General features: G+C 49.2%; 2 protein-coding genes across 7 annotated transcripts in view; both read left to right on the forward strand.

The window, feature by feature from the left end:
- The window catches only part of RAB11FIP5 (RAB11 family interacting protein 5), a 38,272-nt gene extending 35,811 nt beyond the window's left edge, over positions 1-2,461 (forward strand). For all 3 annotated transcript variants that reach the window (XM_033124726.1, XM_033124727.1, XM_033124728.1), the window contains one exon: positions 252-2,461. In XM_033124726.1, the coding sequence (XP_032980617.1) occupies positions 252-455 (204 nt within the window). In that variant the 3' untranslated portion in view covers positions 456-2,461. The remainder of the gene's footprint in view (positions 1-251) is intronic.
- A 1,459-nt stretch (positions 2,462-3,920) lies between these two features.
- The window catches only part of SFXN5 (sideroflexin 5), a 111,514-nt gene continuing 90,994 nt past the window's right edge, over positions 3,921-24,440 (forward strand). For 2 of the 4 annotated variants that reach the window (XM_033124732.1, XM_033124731.1), the window contains exons 1-2: positions 4,003-4,154; positions 12,075-12,143. In XM_033124732.1, the coding sequence (XP_032980623.1) occupies positions 4,053-4,154; positions 12,075-12,143 (171 nt within the window). In that variant the 5' untranslated portion in view covers positions 4,003-4,052. Of the gene's footprint in view, positions 4,155-12,074; positions 12,144-24,440 lie in introns of all 4 variants that reach the window. The other 2 variants (XM_033124729.1, XM_033124730.1) reach the window with 2 other exon arrangements.

Genomic DNA, 24,440 nt, shown 5'->3' on the forward strand with positions numbered 1-24,440 from the left:
TCAGAAAGACGTGCAGTGCTGTGGAGAGAGGCCAGGCGTCTGGAGGTCAGGAACGGGGTTCTGGGCAGGGTGGAGCAAGCAAGGAGCAGGTCTGGCCCCCCACACCCGAGCCCTGAAGCCAGTTAGGCTGTCTCTGGCATTAGAGACAGAGGCAGCTCCAAAGGTCTGTGGTGGTGCAGCTGGGGTGTTGGCGGGCCGGCGGGCAGGTAGGCCTGAGGGTGCCTTGCTCACTTCATTCCATCTGCCCTCAGGATTCAGGTGTGCTGGACCAGTCGGCCAAGTACTACCATCTGACCCACGACGAGCTCATCGGCCTGGTCCTGCAGCGGGAGCGGGAGCTGAGCCAGCGCGATGAGCACGTGCAGGAGCTGGAGAGCTACATTGACCGGCTGCTGGTGCGGATCATGGAGACCTCACCCACACTGCTGCAGATCCCCCCCAACCCTCCCAAGTAGCCCTCCTCATCCCCCCACCCCGGGAGGGTTGGCGAGGACCCACTGCCCAAACAGGGCTTATACCCTCCCTGATCCCGCCGAACTGACTCACCTGGGGCTGGGCACAGTGTCCTCTCTTGTCACCCCTTGCCCCCCCCCCCTCCTGCCTCAACTGGGGCTGTTGAAGGGAGGGGGGCTTTGGACTCCAACAGGTGGTGGGTCTTACACACCTGCCCATTTTCATACCCCTTAGCTTTGGGGGCTCCAGGAATTAGAACAAAGAATTTAGTCCTCAAGATGGAGCAGGGGTGAGCTGCCATTTGACGTGGTATCTGGGACATACTTTATTACCCCACGGGGAGGCTCAGCCATTTCTTCCACAGCTAAACCCTCTCGTCTTCATCTCCCTCCAGCCCCGGGAGGGCTCCGCGTATTACTGGGGCTGTGGCAGGGGCTGAGCTGCCCATTTGTCTGAGTTATGGGCAACCAGGGTACCTGCTCTTCAGCCTCATCTCTGTCCCCCGGGAACAAGGATCCTGTATGGTCTAGTGTTGTGTCTGCTGTGTCCTGAGTCTGTCTGTCTCCAGCTGTTTGCGGAGCAAGTGTGGTGTGGGTGGAGGGAGATGATGGACATTCTGCAGGTGACTCCCTACCCTCCTGACCTTTCCATGAGTGTCCTGTGTGAATGTGTGGAGAGCTGGAGCAGGTGGGTATCTCCTCACCCACCTCCAGGCCTCAGGGCTTCGGGTGGCTTACATTTGGGGGTCAAGCCTCCATTCCTGTACTCGTTGCCTGTCCAGATGCCAAAACTCTGTGCTGCTACGGGGTTTGAACTTTTGGAAACCGATTAAAATGTGCCTTTTGTGGGTGGGGTCAAGAGCCTCTGGATGTAGGCCCCACCCCCTGTTTGGCGCCCTGCCCCCTCCCTGTTGAGCACTTGGGGCTGGATCTGGCAGGGCCCTGGTAACGGGAACGGGAATGGAGGATGGGGCAGCCCTGGTACGTGCCCTTCCCTACAGTGAATTTCAGTGAAGGGTCTTGCCAAGTTGCTGCTGTGCTCTTAACCTCCCTGCTACCTTCTTACTCCCTCAACCCCAATTAAGGGGGATCCCGGGGAAAAACTATGTTCTGGAAATGGGAGGTCCCACTCTGCCTATACTTAGGAAAAAGCCTTTGTTGCTCTTCCGTCCACTAGCTGCTGTCTCGGCCTGTCCCTTCTGCCCCATGGCCTTCCCTGGCTTGGCTGCAGTGCACTTTGAAACGAAGTGTCTGTCCTGTGGTCCAGCCCTGATTTGCTTACGGAAAACACAGCAGGCTTCCCCACAGGGTCTGCAGGGGCCCTTTGGTCGCTTAGGGCACCCTGCCTTAGCAAAGTTGTGGGGTGAGGAGGTGCTGAAGGAGGCTACTTTGGACCCAGTGAGGAGGCGAGAGCTGCTTTGGGACACCTCTTCTTCGTGAGCGGGCCTGTGGGGTAACTCTGTGGGATCATTCGGAAACCCTTGGAAGAGAAGGGGATGTGCTCTGTGGGGGGGATGTCTTCTGCCAGGATGAAGCAGAGGAGCCCCACTTAGGGGGGAAAGCCCCTGTAATGTTACCTACCTTAAGGACCGCTCATCAAAACTGAGGAAAGTGTCCACAGGTACCCAGGACTTCGGTCATGTTTTTGGAGGGTTATTGGGGGTTGGATAGGTGTCTCTTCTGGGGGCAAGGGGGTCACTCCTGTACTAGGTATTCTTCTGGGCTCTGTTCAGTCCCAGCCCTGGCCCTCACCTTCTACTCATCTTTGATTATGGGCCTCCAAAATGCCCAGGTCAGGGACGTCTTCAGAAGAGTTGGGAGTTGAAGTCCAAGGTTCTTAGTTGGATGTTTTCTGCTCCTGGCCACAAGGTGGAGGAGAGCTGTAGGTGGGGTGGGCAGGGAGCAGGCACAGCTCTGCTTTGCTGTTTGTCTTCCTAGTTGTAACTCCTGTGTATAAAGAGCTTGTTCTTCATGTTTTGAGCACTTTATGAAGAATAAAACGTTCACAGACTGCAGGTGGCTCTGTTGTGTTCTTGTGTTGATGAGCACGTGAAGGAGGCTTCCTGGGGGGAGAAGGTAGGTGATGGGGTTCTTGGATGACCCTGCTCCTGTCCTAACATCAGGGTAGCAGCACAGTGTTGGCCAGTGGCCTGGACTCCGCCTTTCCTCTCTCCTGTGGGGGTTACAGAGGGTCAAAGACTTTATTCCTAATCTCAAGCTGCTTAGTTCAATAGGGATAGAAAAGACACAAATCCAGGATACAGATGATTCTCCATGGCTAGCTAGAAACTCTCTCCAGCTTTAGGGAAAATGTGTTTCTTGTGGGTTGACCGATGGTAGATGAGGAACTGACTGTTGCCAATCATGGATTGTTCAGAAAGACATGGGCAGGCATGAGCCAACCCTGCACCTCCCCATGAGACTAAGGAGACCCAAAGTGGGGTTCCTCAGGTCCAAACCAAGTATTTCTACTGTCTTCTTGGGTGAAATAGGCAGCTCCTCCTCCCCTTCCAGCAGTGTGTTTATTCTCCCTGCTGCTGTCTTGCTCTACAATCAGCAGTATTCTCCCTTACCTAAGGTCTTTGTAGTGCCTGATAAACACTACTGAACCCCTCTCTCAGTTCTCTTCCTGCCTAGGAATTAGGCCCCTGAGGGATCTTCCTTGGTTGGCCAAAGGAAGTGGTGGCTGCCAAGGCTCCTAGGCCTCAGCTGTTGAACTCACAGCCAGCAAACATTTTGACTCCTTGCTGTGAGCCCTCCCATGCCTGGCACTGAGGACTTAGCAGTGAATCCGAAAGTCACAACTCCTGCCCTATGGACCTTACAGTAGGACAGAGGTACTCAAAACCATAAATATAAATGCACGGACAGCAAAAGAGACGTGCTGGGACTGGGTGCTATAGGAGCATGTAGTGGATTTTGTGGAAGTAGCGCAGTGGGTTGGGAAATGCAATGTTTAGGCTCAGGCCATAAAGAGAGCTACCTAGCGACAGGCGAAGATAAAAAAGTGGGTGTCTTCAGGGTACAGAATGTTCAAGGGTCTGGGGTGGGGAGCGCCCAGCATGCTCCAGGAACTGAGTGTCGGGTGCCTGGAGAGCACAAGGTGAAAGGCAGGGTGGCGACAGAAGAAACTGCATGAATTCCGCAGTGCAACTCCCAGCAGAAAGCCTTACGAGATTAACCCTACTCCTTCTGGAGTCCTTGCCCGTCCGGTCCCGGGTCGGACCCGCTTGAGTAGGGCTCTTCTGGGCTGCAGCTCCAGGAGCGACGCCCATCGCAGTAACTCAAACTTCTAGGGGCAGGTAACCAGCGAGGGGTCGCCCCGTGGCCCCCTGTCGGGACCTCAGAGTCCTACACGTACATTCTTCCCCGACTGCCGACCCCTGCAAAACTGGCAGCGGGAACTGAACCCCGGTCTGAGTACGTGTAACTCTGCAGTCTAGGGCTTTCGAGCGTTGTGCCAAGGGAAACTACACCTCCCATAACCCCTTGCGCCTCTGGGCTCGCTGCGGTTGCTTATGACCAATCGGGAGAGGCAGCTGTGGCGGGGGCCGAGGAGGGACATTTTAAAAGGGCCGGAGATTGCGGGCGTCAGTGGCCATGGCGGATACAGCGACTACAGCATCGGCGGCAGCGGCAAGTGCTGCTAGCACCTCGACCGATGCACCTCCTTTCCAGCTGGGCAAACCCCGTTTCCAGCAGGTGAGGACCGGGCTGTGGTCTGAGGGTCGGCGGGTGGCACAGGGAGGGCGAGCAAACTCCTCTTCAAAATTCCCTTTAGCCCTAGGGTCTCCGACCCGCGGCCACCGGCAGCCTGCAGCTACTGGACCGGGGGACCTTGGCCACAGCTGCTCCTTTTCCATTGGTCAGCGGGGTGGTCGAGGACTCCCACCTTGGCTCCCTATTGGCCGTCGGCGCTGTCGCTCTGCGGCTGCCCGCGCCCTCTAGCCTTAGCTCCCCGAGGCACCCTGTGATTGGCCGCTGCCGGCCGCGGCCCGGGATGCGGAGCACTTGGGTTCGAGCGGCTTCTGCAGGGTCGCTTTCGGCTGTGCAGCCCACTCCGGGCGGAAAGTTCAAGTCTGGCTCTGGATGAGAAGTTGTCGTGCCCGAGATGCCTTCTAACTTTTTCCCCGAGTGGGGACTGACAGTCTTTCCAAGATGCTGCCGGAGCCTCGGGGCAGCCTCCGTGCTCCCGGGTCACGCTCCCAGCCCTCCATCCCTGCCGGGTCCGCCGTGCCCGATTGGTCAGGGCCACGACCTGAGGGATACCCGCGGCCCGGCGACCCCGGTCCCCTCCGGCGGGTGATTCGCTGACGCAGCGAGTCGTCCGGTTGGTGCCCTGCCGGGGATGGATCGAGGACGTGCGGGGAGAACCAGGTGCGGAGGAAACGCTGTGTCATCTTGGGGCTGCCGGGCGTTGGGAGGGTCCAAGTCCCCAGGAGCCCGCACTAGCACCCTTCTCCGCTGCCACCTCGGCGAAGGGTCTCCGCACCCGGGGGCCTGGCGCTGCCGAGCGCCTGGCTCTGTCCGACTTGCTCGCGCTCTTCGGGCACGGTGACAGTGGTCCTTTTCTTTCGAGACCCCGACGGGGCGTCGCTAACTGGTCCTCGGCCACGGAGAGGGATCTAACCCGCAGCCCGGACGTGAGGCTGGGAGGGACCGTTACCACGCTGCTACCGCATGCCCTCGGGCCCTCGCTGCTTCCAGAGCCCAGGAAAGGGACTTTATTAGGAAACGGGCAGAGACTCGGCTCAAGTGAACCCGGGCTTGCCCGGGGTGGGGGTGGGGCAGACAGAAAAAAAGTTTACTGAAAGAAAGGAAATGTACAAAGGTCGGTGCAGTGGGGTGTTTTGTTTTTGTTTTTGGTGGTGGTGGTGGTAGAGAAACTGGTTCCTGCAAGGTGGTGCACTGAGCTTCACTGATAATTAAGAAGCTGTGCTCCTGAGAAAATGTCCCCGCTGTTTTAAACAGGACTTTAAGTCCTTTAAAAAATAAACCATCTCAGCATAGATGCCTGAAGTGAAACTGGTGTTTTCCTTCCAGGGGAGGGTGCCACCTAGGGCTAGACTGTCCAGGGCCTCTGCTTGGACTTGAGTGACCCTTCATTGGCTGTCCCCCTTGCCCTGCCCTCCTCACATTCACTCATCTAAGGCTTAGGCCCACCTCCTCCCTTTTTCCCTGTGACTTTACATGCCCAGGTGGGACCAGGGCAACGACTCCTTCCTGCCCACCTCTTTGGCCACCCCAAGTGGGATCCTTATAGGTCAACCTGCCCTGTGGTCCTCTAATACTTCTCTGTGTGATTACCAAGTAATCACACATTCCCTGTGTGCACCTTGTGAGAGAAAGGGCTGATCTTTGCCCTTCTGTTGTCTCCATCTTACCCGGAGGTGGGGCTTAGACACATAGGAAAGTGCTGAATAAAGATTTGTGGGGTGGTTATTTTCTCGTACCTGCTCTGGGACATTATCACACAACAGGCATTTATTGAGAACTCCCAAGTGGACTGAGCCCTTTGCTGTGATCACCAGTGGAGCCATAACTGCACATGAATGTACATTTGAGACTACTCTGTTCCGGCAGCCATTGCTGGTATCTCTTTGTGGCAATGCTCTTGAGGGCAGTAAAAGTGTTCGTTGCATTTGCTTTTGAAGCGCTCCTCCTCCAGCACAGTGACCTGCATAAAGCACAGTGCATGTGATCCATCCATGTAAAGGAACTTCTTGTCTTTCCCCCAACCTGTTCCTCCCACACCACTCCCAGCTGTGCAAGCAGCCCAACCTGCCCCCCGACTGACTCCCAAGAAACCTGGAAGTCACCTGTATACTTCCCTCCCTCTCCCTCACCTTCTAAGTACAGTCAGAGGTCTAGTGTTCTCATCTCTTAAACAGCTCTCAAATCCACCGGTCTCCTCTACCAGAATCCTAGACCAAACCCCCATCATCAATCTCCTGGGCCACTGAGGAAGCCTCCTAAGAGGTCTCCCTGCTTCCACTCTAGCCCCCTTCCAATTCCTCCCTCTTCTGCATTGGCAGAATCCCAGTGCAGGTCTGATCAGGTGACCTTCCCCTCACTTAAACATCCTCCAGTGGCTTCCTCTGCTTCTGAGATAAAGACCTTGCTTTTGAAGGGGACCCAAAGGCCTGCATGGCCCACCCCTGCTGACCTCTTTTTCCTCAAACTGAACCCCCACCCACCTCCTGAAACCCTCCTTTTCACCACACTGGCTCCTTTCTGCCCAATGAACCCTGAATGTTTCATAATCTAGGGTCCATTCTCAGAGCCCATACCATTCTCACCACTTTCTGCAAGAATGGGTGCCAAAGTCTTTCCTTTTTCCTCGGAGTCTTCCCACAACCCTTCTTCCTTTCATCCCTTAAGGATCTCCCTGTTCAGGAGAGCAGGAGAGCAAAGTCACTAAGCAGCATCAGAGGGTGGAGTTGATAGCTTGCCTTGATGGCCTTTGGTCTGTGACCATCTTTCTCCCCAGGAGATGATGATGATAGCCAAGCATTTTCCCAGCCTTTCTTATGTATTGACTTACGTAATTTTCACAACAACCCTGTGAAACCGGTACACTTATCCTTTAGTTAATCTGTGCAGCACACAGATTAACTAACTTCTTAGACATTCTGGCTCCAGCGTCCATGTTTGTTTGTTTACTGTCAACTTTCTATTATGAGGGTTTCCAAACATACAAAGTGGAGACAGGTGTCAATGATTCCTCGGTGCCCTTCACTCAGCTTCAACAACTACCAACGAAAGGCCAGCCTCATTTCATCTATATGTCCCTGCCCCCAACCAATGAAGTTTTTAAAGCAAAACCCAGACATCCCATCATTTCATTGCACCTGCTAGTAGGTATCTAAAAAAATGAGCACTTCTTTTGGTTAGTTTTTTTTTTTTAAATAAACTTTTAAATTTTGGAATAATATTAGATTTACAGAAGTCCAAAAGGTAACAGAATTCCTATATAAGCCTCACCCAATTTCCCCTAATAGTGTGTCATCTTCACATTACCATGGTACAGTTGTCAAAACTAAGACACCAACTTTGGAACATTGTTGTTTACTGTACTCCAGACTTTATTGGATTTCACTATTTTTTACACTAATGTTTTTTTTTTTCTGTTCCAGGATCCTACATTACATTTAGTTATCATGTCTCCCTAGTCTCTTCTGGTCTGACAGTTTCTCAGACTTTCCTTGTTTTTGCTGACCTTGACAGTTCTTAGAAGTACTGGTCAGATATTTTTGTAGAATGTCCCTCAATTTGGGTTTCTCCAGTGTCTTTCTCATAGTTAGAGTAGGGTGATGGTTTTCGGAGGAAGAAGATCATAGAGGTGAAGTGCCTTCTTTTTCTCACATGGTATCAGAAGATTTTTTGATTAGTTTTAACATAACCACTGTACCATTAACACACCTAGAATAATTATTTTTTAATATCATCAAACCAGTCACTATTTGTCTTAGGCTGTTTGGTCTGCTATAACAAAATACCATAGACTTGCTGGCTTATAAACAACAAATTTATTTCTAACAGTTCTGGAAGCTGGAGGTTCAAGAACAAGGTGCTGGCAGAGTTGGTGTCTGAGGAGAGCCAGCTTTTTGGTTCATAGACAGCACCTTCTAGCTGTAACCTCACGTGGCCGAAGGGTGGAGGGAATCTTTCTGGGGTCTCTTTCATAAGGGCACTAATCCGATTCATGAAAGCTCTGCCCTCGTGACCGCCTCACCTCCCAAAGGCCCCATCTCCTAATACCACTATCTTGGGGGTTAGGAGTTGAATATGTGACTTTTGTGGGGACACAAACGTTCAATCCATGGCATTATTCACATTTCCGTGATTGTCACATCATTTTTAAAATAGTTTGTTTGAGTCAGGACCCCCAGAAGGCCCCCCATTATATTTCACTGATTTGTCTCTTCTAATCTATTGGTTCTCCTTCCCTCTTTTTTTTCTATTTGTTGACGAAACTGCATTGTTTGCCCTGTAGAATTTCCTTTATTCTGAATGTGGCTGAAGGCATCTCTGTTGTGTTATTAGCCATGTTCCTCTGTCCCCTGTTCCCATCAACGTGAAGGCCATGCTTTTAACCACTGGCCCATATTGCCTAGAGAAGGGGAGGAAGATAGCAAGACAGCACCGGGGGGAAGCACTGTGACCCAACTTTGCTCCCTTTTCCTCCTTTTCTGCTCATTTCCTCTCCTGAACCTGCTCTTTTGCTCGCTTCAGACATGGCACCATTTTTGGCAAATTAGGGCCCCAAGACAGGAAACAAACACACAGGCTTCTTCCTCTTTGTGCTTCAGTCTATCCAGAAAGAGATTTTTTTTTTTTTTTTTAACTTCCTTGCTCCTTCAGAAGTCTCAGTTACCTGCTAAGATAACTGGGGTGTGCTGTGCGTGTGCTGGGGTTCGAAATTGGCCGAGGCCCGTGGTGCAGAGCAGGTGAGGTGCACCAGGCTCCCTCGAGGTCTGAGGAGCTTGCTGGGCAGGAAAATGCACTCTTCCCTCCAAGGTGGAGAGTTTGCGTGGCTGAGTTGGGAGGCAATGGGGAAGTTTTTCACATAGTTTGCCTGAAGTAAATTCTATAATGAAAATGCCTTGCAGGTAGTTACGTATTTTAATCATTTACAGACTAGACAGCGACTGTTTCCCTGGCCTAGCCCTGGCGCTGGTTTGTGCTATGGAAGTGTCAGTACCTTCTAGTCCAGTGGTTCTCACCTCTTGCTGCACATAACTCACCTGGGCAGGTTATCAGACAGACACTGATGCCTGGAGCCCACCCCAGGCCAGTAGAATTTGGATGTCTGGGTGTACAACTGGTTTTGGGGTACCCAGGTGATTCAGTGTGCAGATGGTCCAGGACTTCTGAGCCGGTCCTAGCTTTCTGCTTTTGGGCTACAGGTTCAGTGAGTATTTTATTCCTTATCCCGAAGAGCAGTGCGTTAGAGATCTGGGAACGGCAGGGCTCAGTGTTCTTCCTTAGTCCATTGCTCTCAGCTGCTGCTCCCAAGGCCCACTGTCCCCCAGGGTGGTGGAGGAGGGAAGGCAGTGTGGATTGCAGGTCCCAGACCCTGCAGAGAATTAGCTGACTCACCTTTTTGTGAAAGGAAAGGGAAGGAGTCACTTGGCTGACTCATTCTTCAAGTAAAGAAAAAGGGAAGGAGAAACATCCACTGACTGGGTAAAGATGGGGGCTGAATTTTGGAGGTGAGGGAAAGCCCATACATTTTAAACTATAGAGAAAATCAAAATTAATCAGACTGAGAAAGTAGGTACCTTCCCTGCCACTCGTTGGGCTGGGAGGACAGGCACATAAAGCAGGTACAAAGAAACAGAGTTTCCCATGAGGACCCACTGCAGAGAGAAAGTCTCCCAACCACCTCCTTCTTTGAGTCACTGCTCTTTCATGCTCACTGAGAAATCACATTCTCCAAGATCTCTGGGGTCTCTTTAATGAGAGCATGGCGGCTGATATCTAATCACCTCCCAAAGGCCCCACCTCCAAATGCCATCACCTTAGGCATTAGGATTTATCATATGAACAATGGAGGGACACAAATATTCAGTCCATAGCAATAACCACGTGGTAGTTACTATATTCAGGAAGTTTAATATGGATGCAATACTTTTATTAAGCTATGACCCACATTCCGATTTTGTCAATTGTCTCAATACCATCCTCGAGAACATTCTCCCCCTTCAGTCCAGGATTCAATCCAGAATCACGTGAAGCATGTATTGTCTCTATAGTTTCCTTTAATGTAGACCGGTTCCTCAGTCTTCCTTTGTCTTTATGACATTGACAGATTGGATGAATCAGGCTGGTTATTTTATGGAATGTTCTTCAATTTGGGTTTGTCTGATATTTCTTCATGATTAGGTTCAGGCATCCAAGAATACTATGTGAGTGATATGGTGAACTTCTCAGGGTGTCACATCTGGAGGCAGACAATGTCCATCTGTCCCTCATTGGTCCCTTTAACATGTCCCCATCATTTTGGGGGGTGGCATTTCATTACTTTCTGGCACAGCAGAATATAGCAGTCCAATCTGATACCTTCCTGCCGGAGCCCTGGCATTGGCCACTTCTCTAAGGAACCCCGACTCATTTCAATGGGCCAGGATCTGGATGTCAGTCTGTCGCTTTGATATCCATTTAATAGCCACCTGGCTCTATTGATCTCCTTGCCTATGAATTGGAATCATCCTCTTCATATGCATTTCACAACATCGTAAGCGTTGTTCCATGTCATAAATGTCTGGAAACATGATTTTAAATGGCTGCATAGTATTCGATCGTATGAATGGGCCATCATTTATTTAACCATCCACCTTTGCAAATAATTCAGCAGTGAGCGAGCGTCCTTAGCATATACCTCTGACCACGTCTCTGATTTTTTTCCTTAGCCTTAGGAAAAATGGTACCAGGACAACGGTGCGAGCATCGTGGTTTGGGCTATTTGAGTTATAAGAGCTTAGAGAAGCAACTGTTTTCGTTTGGGGATGGTGCTGAAGCCTGAGCTGGTCTGGGAAAGGCAGCACCTCATGGGGGTGGAAGTAGGAGATGGAGGGGCTGCTTCAGGCAGGGGGTGCTGCAGTGAGCAGAGAGATGGAGACGGCATGGGGCCTGGTGTGGACAGGGGACTTTGAGGTGACCCGAGGCCTATTGCAGGGTCTTCATTGGGGAAGGAAAGGAGCAGAAGTTGGCTGCAGGGTCTGGTGTCTTACAGAGCAAGGGAAGGGAATGTGGAGGCTTCTGTTTCTTCCACTGTGCAGAAGATGGAGAGTTGTGGGGCTCCAGGGAGGATTTGGGGCAGAGCCCGGGAGAGTAGCAAGGCATGAACCCCCAGCATTTGCAGCCTTTCCTTTGTCCTCTAGCTTGGCACCCTCTCTCCTCACTTTGAGCTTGGCTTTGCCAAGCTGGCTCTGTCCCTAGGGCAGAGGGCCCAGCAGCAGGGTTGCTCGGTTTCCTTTCATTGCGCTCTAATGCCTGTGGCCGGCTTTGCACAAAGACCTTCTTTTCCAGGGACCCTGCTCTGGGGCAAGATGATGGGGATCCCGCCCCTTGTCCTGAGCCTCACAGCAGCTCCAGGGCTGTGGGTAAAGGAGGGCCTGAGAGCTGCAAGCTGGGCGCTATGGTGCTTGAGCTCTGCCTATGGGGAACTGACCTTGAAGAGGGACCGTCCCTCACTGGAGAGGTTCTAAGCAAGGCAGGGAGAGTGTGGTGGTCAGAGAAAGCTGGAAGAAGGCAGAGGGCCAGGCCTCATCTCTGGTCTGCGTGCTCAGTGGTGGTCAGGATCTGCTAAAAAGCTTGGAGTAGATCTCAGGGTACTGGGGGGCAAGGGAGAAAAGTGGGAGTTACCTTGAAGAAAAGTTGGGACAGTCACTAAGTATGTCATGGTCTTTCTAAACTGACGTTAGAAAGCCCTCAGACCTTGGAAAGCTGCCCTCTGGTCACCGAGCAGTGAGGCCTCATTGGCATTCATCACCCATATGGGGAGTCCTGGGGACTGTGGGACCCCAACAGTAGGGGTGAGGTGTGGGGTGGGGTTCCCTGTGGCTAGAGGATGGTCACAGTAGCTGATCTACTCTCCTCTCCCACCCCCTTCTCCAGACGTCCTTCTATGGTCGCTTCAGGCACTTCTTGGATATCATTGACCCTCGCACCCTCTTTGTCACTGAGGTAAGTCATGGCTGTCACTCTCGTGGAGGCCCCGTGTCCTTTATACCTTGTCGCTTTAGAAGATCTATGGGTCATCTCATCTGTGTGCGTACTTCATACACATTATCTCGTTTCATTTGGATCTCACAACATCTCTTCAAGGAAGATATACATCATTATTATTATTATTTCAACTTTAATAAAATTATTACCAACACCATGAATTACATGCTCGTTACAAAAGTTCAAACGGTCCAGATGTGATTAAGTAGAACAAAAAAGTATCCTTTATACACTCTTCCTACCCAGTTCCCGCCTGTCATTGATAATTAAGGTATAATTTACCTTTTATATGTGAACCACTCTGTGAATTTTGACAACCACATCCAACCATAAATCCACCACTACAATCACGACATGGAACATTTCCATCACCCTAAAATGTTCCCTTGTGCCCGTTTGTAGTCAGTGAATCTCCCCTGTCCAGCCCTTGGCAAACACATACCTGTTTTCTGTCCCTACTGCCTTGCTGTTTCTAAAATGTCATATAAATGGGATCCTACAGTATGGAGCCTTGTGTGCCTTCCTCTTTTCCTAAGCATGTTCCCTGAGTAGTATTCCATTGAAAGCATGTTCCAGAATTTGTTTATCCATCCACTTGTTGATGACTACCTGGGCTAGTTCCCGGTTTGGGCATTTATGAATAAAACTACCTTGAGCATTCTTTGTATGGACGTATGCTTTCATGTCTCTTGAGTAAATAAGTAGGAATGGGATCACTGGCTCATATGGTAAGTGTGGTAAAGTATGTTTAACTTCCTAGAAAACAGCCAGACTATTATTGTTCAGAGTGGCTCCATGGTTTACATTCCCACCTGCGGTGTTCCAGGTGCTCCACATCCTTACCAGCACTTGGTGTTGTCAAGTTTAAATGTATTAAGTTCATTTCAGCCATCCCAAGAAGTGTGTCTTTATAGCCTTTGTATGGGTATTTACAAGTGTGTGGAGGAGTGCATGCACATATAAAATAACAAAGTCTTATGAAGCACTTACTGTGAACAGGGCAGTGCTGTGAGCATTTTATGTGCATCAGCTCATCAGATTAACTCAAAGCAACCCAGGAGGTAGACACTATTGCAAGTTCCATTTTGTAGATGAGGAAACAGACAGACAGAAATTAAGTCTCGTGCACATGGTACTGGCCAGTGATGGAGCCCAGGAAAGCTTGTCTCCAGAACTCTTATTCTTAGCCAGTTTATGTTCCTATTCAGGTAGCAAGTTTAGGGAACTCTCCCAAGATACCCAGCTGGGAGAAGGCCTGAGTCCCCACCATGGGCCCTGAACCGCTTACCCTGAGGCAAGTCATGAAGCCTGTGAGTCACCTTCCTGAGTGGATAGCTTCCCTGCACCTCTTCTCTGTGCTGAGCACTGGCTTCCTTCAGCCCCATAGTTGATCAGCTCGAGGAAGGAAAAGCCATGGTGGAAAGGAGCACAAGACCTGCTGGGCACCTGGGCCTAGAACCCTCCCCATTGGACCTCGGAGAGCAGCCCAGTAACGTGAAATGTGGGAATTAACGTGTTTGTGGTTCCCCACTGCGTCTCAGCGAGGACACAGGGCTCAGGTATGTTACTGGCTGGCTCTCCCTGCCCCTCTGGGCCTACTGCCTCCTAAGGACAAGGCTGATGTGTTTCTCGGCTCTGCCTGGATTCTCTTAAGGAGTTGTCAGTGTGATCACCTAAAAATTTGGAAGAGCACCAAACGAGAGAAACTACTTACCCAGCCTAGATTATGTGTCTTTCTGGAAAGTTCCAGAATGGTGCAAAACTAAATACAATTGCAACCTAAATACAACCTGCGTGTTGGAGGAGTCAGCAGAGGCCACTGCTTAACTCCAAGGATGGAGGTGATTCGAGGTATATTGAGAGATGACAGAGAGAGACTGGGGAGGTATTTCATGCTCCCCAGCGTACCATGAGCCGGCAGGAGCTGTGGGGATGAACAGATGGCTACAGGCTGGCATGCTACCTGTGCCCGGGGGCTTACACCCTCTCTCCTCTCCAGTTGGCCCTGTTCTCATTCCCCGACTATTTTACTGCTCTCCTCCTGTACCACTTATTTCTTCTCCAACTCTTACCTTTTGGAAGGCCCCAGCATTTTTGTACAACATTAAACCATGTGGGTCTAAATGCCATCACTAAGTACAAAAATCTCCTACTTTACTATTATTAATTGAAGTGTCAAAGCAACTTAACTGTTTACTAACTAGGAAACGAAACCAATGTAACAGTAATTTCAGAATATTTTTCAAATTTCACGTGTTCCCTCCCCTTATCAAGGATTACGATAGACTTCCCAGAAGGACCTTCACTTCCCCCAGCGTCCTCCCCACACCCCCATCCCACGCACTACAGTTGGGGACTATTTCCAGCACGGCCTGCTGGCCTTTTGGAAAATTTCTGCCCACAGAAGATCTTCTAGACACTAAAAACTTTAGAAGGACCGTGAGTGGGGCCTGCAGGCCCTCACTGGTTCTAGTCCCGGCAGGTTGCTTAGCAAGGCCATCTCCATGGAAGCAATGAGAGATTAGAGGCGCCGGGAGGAAGAGGCCTCTTACCTGAGCCCCTCCCCCATGAACCCTGGTGCCAGCAGGAGGCCCGCCTCCCCTCCCTGGGCCCTTAGCTGGTGTCCTGGGAGGGAATGTGGGACAGTGGCCACCCAGTCGGAGGACAGGCCTGTTTGCCTGTGAGGAGGGTGGGAGGATAGTGGAGGACATGAGAAGGTGGCCCTGGAAACCAGTTTCCCGAGGTGGAAAGATCCTGGGCAGCTTGAGCCATCTGGTGGCCTGGTTCTGAGAGGCAGGAGCTGAGTCAATGGACAGACTCATCTTGAGAGATTTTTGCAGCTACTTGTTTGCAATTTATAGCTGACCAAGCTTTAAAAAGATTCCAACCCTTGTATGTGCAATGAGGGGAAGGAAGTGTTAGTCACCGTAATTTCTCTTAGGAAGAAAGAAGGCTGTCTTTGTTCTAGGAATGTCTTGAGCAAGACTTCAGAAGAGGTTGGGTTGGTCTGCTTGACAGAAGGGGAAGAATTGTGCTGTGATCCCAAAGGAGAGAGGAGAGAGAAGGAGGGAGAGGGAAAAACTGGGAAGGAGAGCAAGTAACGGTGAGCCCGAAAGGCCAGGGCCTGGGGGCTCTTTTGAGATGGGTCATGTCTGCTGTGCTTGTGAAAGTCACTGACATGTGGCGTCATTGTCCCCTCCTCCGTCATTCCTGGGAAGGTGTCAGTCGAGTGTGCCTGGTGCATGAAATCTCTGCAAACGTAGATTATGTGGGGGATCTCGAGGGGCTGCGTGTGAGTGTAGGATCAGGACCACGAAAGGACACTGCCCCATCTTTGGCCTTCCTGGGGCAGGGAATTTAATCTAGATTTCTGAGGGCAATACTGTACCAGTAGACATCTAAGCTACTTTTAGTTATGAACTAAAGATGAAAGGGATTTGCTTTTCTGAATTCAACAATTATTTAAGGGAACGAGTGGCTGACAGAGTGTTATCCTGAAGGGCACAGAAAACTCACTGAAATAGCGTTAATAACACCATCTCAGTACTAGTACTGGTGCAGGAATCTGAAACTATTTGGGGTGTATTGTAGGATAGCACAAATAATTATGCTGATGCTGGGAACCGGGGTTCTCACCGTGGGAGTAGGGAGATACAAATATAGGGAGTAGGGGGAAAAGGCAAAACACTATGTCATGTTGTGTTTGAGTTGGAGGTATCAATATGAACTCATGATTTACACACACACACACACACAATTTCCTGGCTCTGTTCACTGAAAAGGCCTAGAAGCAATGACGCTCAGTAACAACGTACCACTATCCACTAAAAGGAACCAGGGCTTCTTGGAGAGATGGTCAGGTCCACATCTGGGGCAAGAAGAGTTCCTACAGAAAGTAAGAAAGTGCCTCAGAGAATGACGGAGACACAGGAACTGGCTTGAAGGGAAACCTACTGGCCACATTTGGGATAATTTGAGCATTCAGAATAAAAGCCATGAATTATAACACATTGAGTAATAATGATGATGATGGTAATAGTAATAATAATAATAATAATAATAATAAAATATCCATGAGTCCATAGTAATACTAAAAATATGGGAGGAGGAAGCTCTTCTTCACAGAAGAATGCCATCTTAAAAATGTAGAAGGAGTTAAGCGTTATGTATTCCTCTGTGAAGCCACTGGTTCCAACTAGGATCATTAATGGATGCTTTTTCTGTAGACTAAAAAGTTGTTGGGAAACAGGATATTTGTTTACTCGCAAATCATTATCACCCCAGTGATTATTTAGCAATTACAAAGGAGAAAAGCTACCTTTACAGTGGAGAGCTGGGTGCACACTTCTTTAACCAGGTGACCAAACTTGACATCACTAACAATAAATAAAACTGACATGTGCCTCCTGATGTGATGTGATTCTGGTATTAATCCCTAAATATGGGAAAAGATATGGGAGTCTAAAGAAGAAAATAAAAACTGCTCATTATCTCTCCTGCCCGAAATAATCACCATTAGCATTTTGGTGTATGTCTATGTACAAAATTAGGATGTTTGCATAATATATATGTAGCTCTATCTCTCTGTATAGATATATACATAAAGAATCATATGATTTATATATATATATATATACACACACATAACATAAATGTATACATGACATATATTCTTTTTTCCATGTAGCATATCATAAGCATTTTTCCTTGTCATTAAATGTTGTTTCAAAATGTGTTTAATAACTTCATAGTAATCAACCATGTGGTTATTCTATAATTTATTTAATCACTTTTTGACCATTTGGGTAGTTTCAAGTCTTTTACCATTATAAATAGTATTATAATACATATCCTTGCACATAAATCTCCCCATCTTTCTCTTTATTTCCTTTGGATAATTTCCTAGAAGTGGAATTTCTGCATGAAAGGCATTTTAAGTCTTTTGAATATACTGCCAAATTGCCTTGCAAATTGTACCATCCCATGTCAAGATTATATCAGTTTATACTCTCAATAGCAGTGAGTGAGGGTGTCCGTTTACTTTTTTTTTTAATTTTTATTAGGGAACAGTGTGTTTCCAGGGCCCATCAGCTCCAAGTCGTTGTCCTTCAATCTAGTTGTGGAGGGCGCAGCTCAACTCCAAGTCCAGTCGCTGTTTTCAAGCTTTAGTTGCAGGGGGCGCAGCCCACCATCCCATGCGGGAATTGAACTGGCAACCTTGTCATTGAGAGTTCGAGCTCTAACCAACTGAGCCATCTGGCTGCCCCTCCATTTACTCTTGACAGCATCAGATATTCTAATCTTAAAAATATTTAATGGAATTTTTAATAAAAATATACCCAAATGTCAGTACTTTTATATACTTCAAGTTCTTGCCTATCTGCATACATTTTTGGCATACTTATTACATTGAACATAGACTTTTGGTTTGGTTTTTTCATTCATTTCCAAGTCTTGATAATTTTTTAAGGTCAAATCTTATAGTATAAGTAAGCATTACTGTTAGACTTTTTGGTATAACAGATAGGTTGTTTCCTGTCTTTGTGTTCCCACAAAAAAACACTCAAGCATATCACTTTTTACTTCTGCTAAATTATTTTTTAGAATAAATTTCCAAGAGTAGGGTATCCAGGCTGGAGGCCATGATTGTTTTTACAGTTTTGGGGGTAGCTGGACAGTTTTATTTTCTAAAGGGCTGTACCACCTGTCATACTGCTAAAATTATATTGGTTTACTTCACATAGGCCCCTGAGGGGACGAGAGGTGAGCCAAAGAGAGCCTCTCTTTATGGGTCCTCTCATTTCCTCTTTCCTTGAGCCTCCCAGAGGGGGGCTTATGGCTGGTGGGAGCCAAGAACCAATCTCAGCACAGACAGCCCTGTGAGTCCTTGGTCCGCTGGGAGGGAACACGAAGGGGTTTAGAAAGACCCAGGGAAGACAAGAGGAGGTCTTGGGACTCTGCACGCACATAAATCATTAGCTTTGGCCTCCAGGTCCCACGCCTGGGGTCACAATAAGAATGGATCAAGCCCAGCTGGCAGATGAGGTAAGAATGCATGGGTCTGCACTTGGCAGATTCAAGACTGGCCCAGGTGAGAGCAATCAAAATACTGAGCTGTTAACGTGCTGTGATGTAACCTGCTGGCCCCGCTGCCAGCCATCCCTGCTCCATTCCCTCAGACACACCCTGTCGTGCGGGGTGTCAGGCGGGGTCTCTGGTCCCACTCCCCACATAAGAACGCAGGACATGGTGAGGCCAAAAAGGAACACCCACGGAGCCATAGGTAGGGGAGTCATATCTCTATACTCTCACTGGCGACTGGGTTGGAAACACAGGAACCAGGAGCAACACAATTCTCAACCCTCACTGTGCCTCTTGCAGACTCAGCCACCATCTTCTTGCTAGCTCCCCCCCCTTTTTTTTTTGCTACTAGCCTAGCCACGGCAGTTATATTCATGGCTAATGGCTCACTAGTTACAGCTGACGGCCAACTAGTCACAGCTGATGGCCATTTGATCACAGTCGATGGCCATTTACTACCTGAGCCAGCACCTTTCTATGTGAGGCCGAGAGCCTGGAAACTGCTTTTTGGGGCTCTGTCCCCACACTCCACCCCTACAGGGTCTCGCCTCACAATCTACGCGACAAGCGTCTTCCGCGAGGGGCCCTGTGCGAGGAGCCTGGAGGTGAATGCTATTTCCTGGACACAGCCAAGCTCTCTGGTCATAGCCAGGGTTTCTCAGGGCACCACCAATACTTCTGGGCACAGCCAGACTTCCTGGACTTCTTAGAGTACCACTAGTCTACCCGGGCACACGAGGGCCTCTCAGGGCACCGCCACTCTCTCTGGGCACAGCCCGGCTTCCTGGACACAGCCAGGGCTCTCAGGGCACTGCCACTCTCTCTGGACACAGCCAGACTTCTTGGACTCAGCCAGGGCTCTCAGGGCACTGCCACTCTCTCTGGGCCTCTCAGGGTACCGTGCTGGAACAACAGCGGCTCACAGTCAAGGTGCTTACATATTCTCAATGGTGGCCGGTCAAGACACAAAAGCAAACATCCCCCAGTTCCATTACATGGTGGTATGTTCCCAAACAGTCAAGTGGTCCATTAAATTAGGGATGGAAGGCAATTCCCCATAGTCCATAGTCATTTGCCAGGGCTGTCCTGGGGGTGAGGGATGACCTTGACCTCACCCTCAGCTCCCACGGAGGACTCAGCAAGCCTTTCCTCCTGGGACTACAAGTCCTGCATCCGGGCTGCCTCAGCAAGCACTTCCCAGCCCACAGGGCCGCAACAACCTTCGCTTTCTCCACACTCTGCTGGTTGGGGAATCGTCCACGTCTTCCCACCCCTCCACGGGGTTCTAGCTCTCTGGCAGCTGCTCCTCCTGGTCTTCCTGCAACTGAGTGTTCATAGGCACAAACTGCTCCACCGCCCTTCGGAGAGCTTTGGCCGACACTGTACCCTGCTCGCTGTTCCATGTGTAGTGCAGGGGATCCTGCCGACTACGCCAAGTGTCGTGTGGGGCGGCCTGTGGGGTGTCAGGTGGGGTCTCTGGTCCCACTCCCCACATAAGAACGCAGGACATGGTGAGGCCAAAAAGGAACACCCACGGAGCCATAGGTAGGGGAGTCATACCACTATACTCTCACTGGCGACTGGGTTGGAGACACAGGAACCAGGAGCAACACAATTCTCAACCCTCACTGTGCCGCTTGCAGACTCAGCCACCATATTCTTGCTAGCCCCCCATTTTTTTGCTAGCCTAGCCACGGCAGTTATATTCATGGCTAATGGCTCACTGGTTACAGCTGACGGCCAACTAGTCACAGCTGATGGCCATTTGATCACAGTCGATGGCCATTTACTACCTGAGCCAGCACCTTTCTATGTGAGTCCGAGAGCCTGGAAACTGCTTTTTGGGGCTCTGTCCCCACACACCCCCACCCTGCAGTCAGTTCATTCTCCTTGATACTTGACAGTGCTCTTTTTTTTTCTTTTTCTTTTTTGCCTTCAGTTCTGTAAGCTTTGGGATTCCCAAAGCTTTGCCTGAAATTTCCCTGTTTCAATTGTACCCTTTCCCTAATCATGCTCTCCAGTTTCTGTGTGTCAGGCTGGGCTCAGCTTGGAATGAGAGTGAAGAAGGACCTTCCTTTTCCGACCTAGGGCGCCCACCCAAGTAGGCATCAGCTTTGGAGGGAATGCAAGATTTGCTGTGGTTTCTTTGGGAGACCGCCCATCTTCAAGTTACCGTATGAGGTTTTTCCATGCTGACATCTCGTGAAAATGGCCCAGAACTAGGATGGAACGGAGTTGGGGTGTCCAGGTGTCACCCACCCACTCTGTGGCCCTGGGTAAGGAAATGCCCTTCCCTCTCTACCCCCGATTGGCTCAGAAAGGCGATGGCCTAGATGGTTCTATGATATGCACACACACGGGTATTTTTATTCATGTCCTGTGTAAATAGGGCACAGTCTCTTGGAATCTGGGGATTCTGTCAAACCAGCGAGGGACTTTGGTCTGCTGCTGCTTTGGAACCTGAATTCCTTGCCTTGACCATACCCTTTGCCTCCCCCCGAGAAGCCTCAATCATTTATTTTTGTTAAATGAGCATTATGTGTGTCCCTGTGCTGGTGATGGGCTGGGGTAGGCATGTCCTGTGGTCCTGCAAAAATACTTAAACCTAATCCCCTGCTCCCTGCACTTTGCGATCTCTGACAGATAACATGGGGACACGAGCAGTAAGTGGTCAGGGACCTCAGAGAGATGCAAACCCAATGCTCTCTGACTGTTCCCAGGAGGCAGCATTTCTGGAAAATTCCTGGAGAAGGTGGCACTGAGCCTTTAAGGATGAATGGGGATGGTAATGGACTTGGGGAGGAAGGGTGTCTCGGTGAAGTGAACAGTGTGGGCGAGGTCAGGAGGTGGGAACATGCAGGTACCACTTGGAGAGTGAGTGGGTCCCTTTACCAAAAGGGGGGTGAAATATTTTTGGGCATTCCTCGCTTCCTGGCCAGGTACTCTTGCTCCCATCATATATTTAATATATTAAATATTATTTTAATAAATATTTAAATCAGTTTGAGATCCTCCTTTAACCAAGCAGGGGTTAAACTCAGTCTGCATTTAGTTTGGGGGTGCACTATGGTGCCTCCTCTTCCCTCCCTAAAAAGATTAATGTTGCTTCTGATGACTCTCCCCAGCTTTCCTTGTTTGGCCCTTCCCTGCTTGTGTCCCTCTGTCCCCATTCTTGTTCGGCGTGGTGTCCTGCCCTCTCTGGCCACCACCCTAACACTCCATACCTGCCCCTTTGCTTCCTTCTCCTTTCCCTCGGGGATTTGGAGCCAGGATTCTCCTCTATTCAAATTCTCTGCCATTGGAGCAGACCTCTCAGATGCCAGGGACCTCTGAAGATCATGCCCCCATAAAATACAAGGAGACACCCTCACAGTGATATTTTCAGCAGGTGAGCCAGAGGCAGGCAGGCTGGTGATAGAGTCTGGGAAGCTGCACCTTGGGCCGTCCATCGTTCTGGCTCCTGGGGCCTCCAGAGAAGAGCTCCCAGTCTTGTCTCCAGCCAGCTGGCCCGCTTCCATGTTTGCGTTCAGGGCCTGGCTGCCAGTTCCTTCCCGGTTGAATAGACTTCTTGCAAAGTTCACCCTCCCACCAACCTCTAGCTTTCCCCACCCCTCAAGTGCCCAGGGCTCTACCGCCAAGCCTCGAAATGTATCTGGGTGAAGAGAGGTTTGACCCTCCTCCTATCCCTCAAGCCTCCCCGAAAATGGCCCCCTTCTCTGCAGTGGGGAGACCAGCCCCCAGTACAGTCAGCACTCGGGCCTCTCAAGTAGCCTAGGCATTTTCCTGCCCCAGAGAGAAGTCTGGAGCCCCAGCCCTTCAACCTCTGACAGAGGGGAGCCTGGCTGAGGGTTAGTAAGACCCGGGGGCAGAAAAGCACATTCTAGCTTCCTTCAGTCCTAGATTCTCAGATCTGTCTTCAGGAACTTTGGATTTACTTCTCCCTCAACCCATGCCAAGATCAGGGTTCTTGGGAACTTATTCTTGTGGCAGGAGGCCTCCCTTTGATGACCGTGTCAAATGAGATGGAAATTGGCCAGGTTGTTATAGGAACTCGGAAGAATCCCTGGAGTGGGAAAATAATGAGAACACAGGGCCATTCACCATTCAGCGGTGGAAAGTAGAGCATTCATTGTCTGGTGGTAGCAGCTATGGCCCCCCCGAGGCAGCAAGCTTGGGGTGGGGAGCTTGATGCATCACTAGGAGGTTTTGGGGGTGTTGGGACAGAGCAAGGGTATGACTACACTCTAGGTTCAAGTACCAAACCACTCACTTTCGATGTGTGACCTTAAGCAAGTTAAAACAACAATCAACATGAAAAACGAATGTGTTAAGTCTAGAAGGAAAAAGCATCCTCATGTTTGCAGTGGTTATCTCAGTGGTATGTTTACAGGTGATTTAAAATTATTTTTTGTGCTTCTCTATTTTTTCTGACCTTTTTTCTAAACAGCATGGATTAATTGGAGGTTGGGAGTGAGGGAAACCCTGAGAACACAAAGCTGTCTCCAGTTTGGAAGCAAACATTCTGGAAAGGCACTCTGGAATTTTGGAACAGATACACATACATTGGAAAGGGCAGGGGCAGTACTTTCCAGCAGTCAGGCTGTTCCCAAGTGAGTTTTGCTGGCCCCTAATATCCTGGGTTAGACCAGTGCTGGCCACAAGTATTTTACACATAGGTCAGGTGAGTCGGAGGTGGCCTGGCTGGCTTGTCCAGGCTGGTAGTTATTCCTGTGGTTACAGGACAGGGGGTGGCTGCTCGTTTCCCATCCTATGAGACCACCCTCTCAGTCGGCTCAGCAAATGCCCCTTCTGTCTGACTGGGTGCCCTTGGTACTGCGTCCTGCCTTTAGACCAAGGGGCTTATGCTGAGGTCTCAGCACTCCTGTTCTCAGCCAGCCTTGTCCCTCCTCTGTCAAAAGGGGATCAGAATTGCACAACTGAAATCTATGTAATTCTACTAACAATTGTCACCCCAATAAATTAAGGGGATCAGGGTGACTTCACTGGGTTTCTTTGCCTATACGGGGCATCCCTGATGTCTGGGTCCCTCACCTGACCTTGGCATAGGCTGCCTTCTATCACTGTTGTCTGTTTATTGCTAATTTTGAGGGGTATCACATATGTACGGTAAAATGCACAAATCCTAAGTTTATTGCTTAATGTATTTTGACATTTGTTTATACCTATGTAACCACCATTCAGATCAAGACATTGTACATTTCCATTACTAGGGAGGGTTCCTTCATGCCCTTTCTAAGTCAGTACACCCCGCTCCCCACAAAGGTAACACTATAATAACCTCTACCACCATAGGTGAGTTTTGTTGGTTTTTGAACGTTATTTTTTTTATTGTTCTTTTTAAGACTTTCATTAAAATGTAGCTAACATACAATATTATATTAATTTCAGGTGTTCACCATAGTTATTCAACATTTATATACCTAAAGAAATGATCACCATAAGTCTAGCAACCACCTGACGCTGTACCACGCTATCACAATATTATTGACTATATTCCGCTTGCTGTACATGACATCCCCATGACTAATTTGTTTCATATCTGGAGATTTGAACCTCTTATTCCCCTTCCCGTTTTCCCCCCTTTAAAAATGTATCAATTACGGTTGACATTCAATATTGTTTTATGTTAATTTCAGGTGTACAGCATAGTGCTTAGACATTTATATAATTTAAGAAGTAATCCCGCTGACTAGTCTAGTACCCACCTGGCACTATGCATAGTTATTACCATATTATTGACAATATTCTCTGTGCTGTACTTTACATGTCCATGTAAAGCCCATGACTATTTTGTAACTACCAGTTTGTACTTCTTAATGTCTTCACCTTTTTCACTCTGTCTTCCAACCCTCCTTCCATCTATTACCCAACAAATCTAGTACCCATCTGACACCATACATTGTTATTACAATATTACTGACTGTATCCCTTATGCTATAACCTTCGTCCCCATGACTACTTTGTAACAACCAATTTGTGCTTCTTAATCCCTTCCCCTTTTTCACCCATTCCCAACCCCCCTCCCGTCTGGCAGTCATCAAAATGTTCTCTGTATTTATGAGTTTGTTTCTGTTTTGTTTGTTTATTTTGTTCTTTAGATTCCACATAAGCGAAATCACATGGCATCTGTCTTTTGCTGTCTGATATCCTCCA

Source organism: Rhinolophus ferrumequinum, chromosome 13 (assembly GCF_004115265.2).
Source record: "Rhinolophus ferrumequinum isolate MPI-CBG mRhiFer1 chromosome 13, mRhiFer1_v1.p, whole genome shotgun sequence".
NCBI lineage: Eukaryota > Metazoa > Chordata > Mammalia > Chiroptera > Rhinolophidae > Rhinolophus > Rhinolophus ferrumequinum.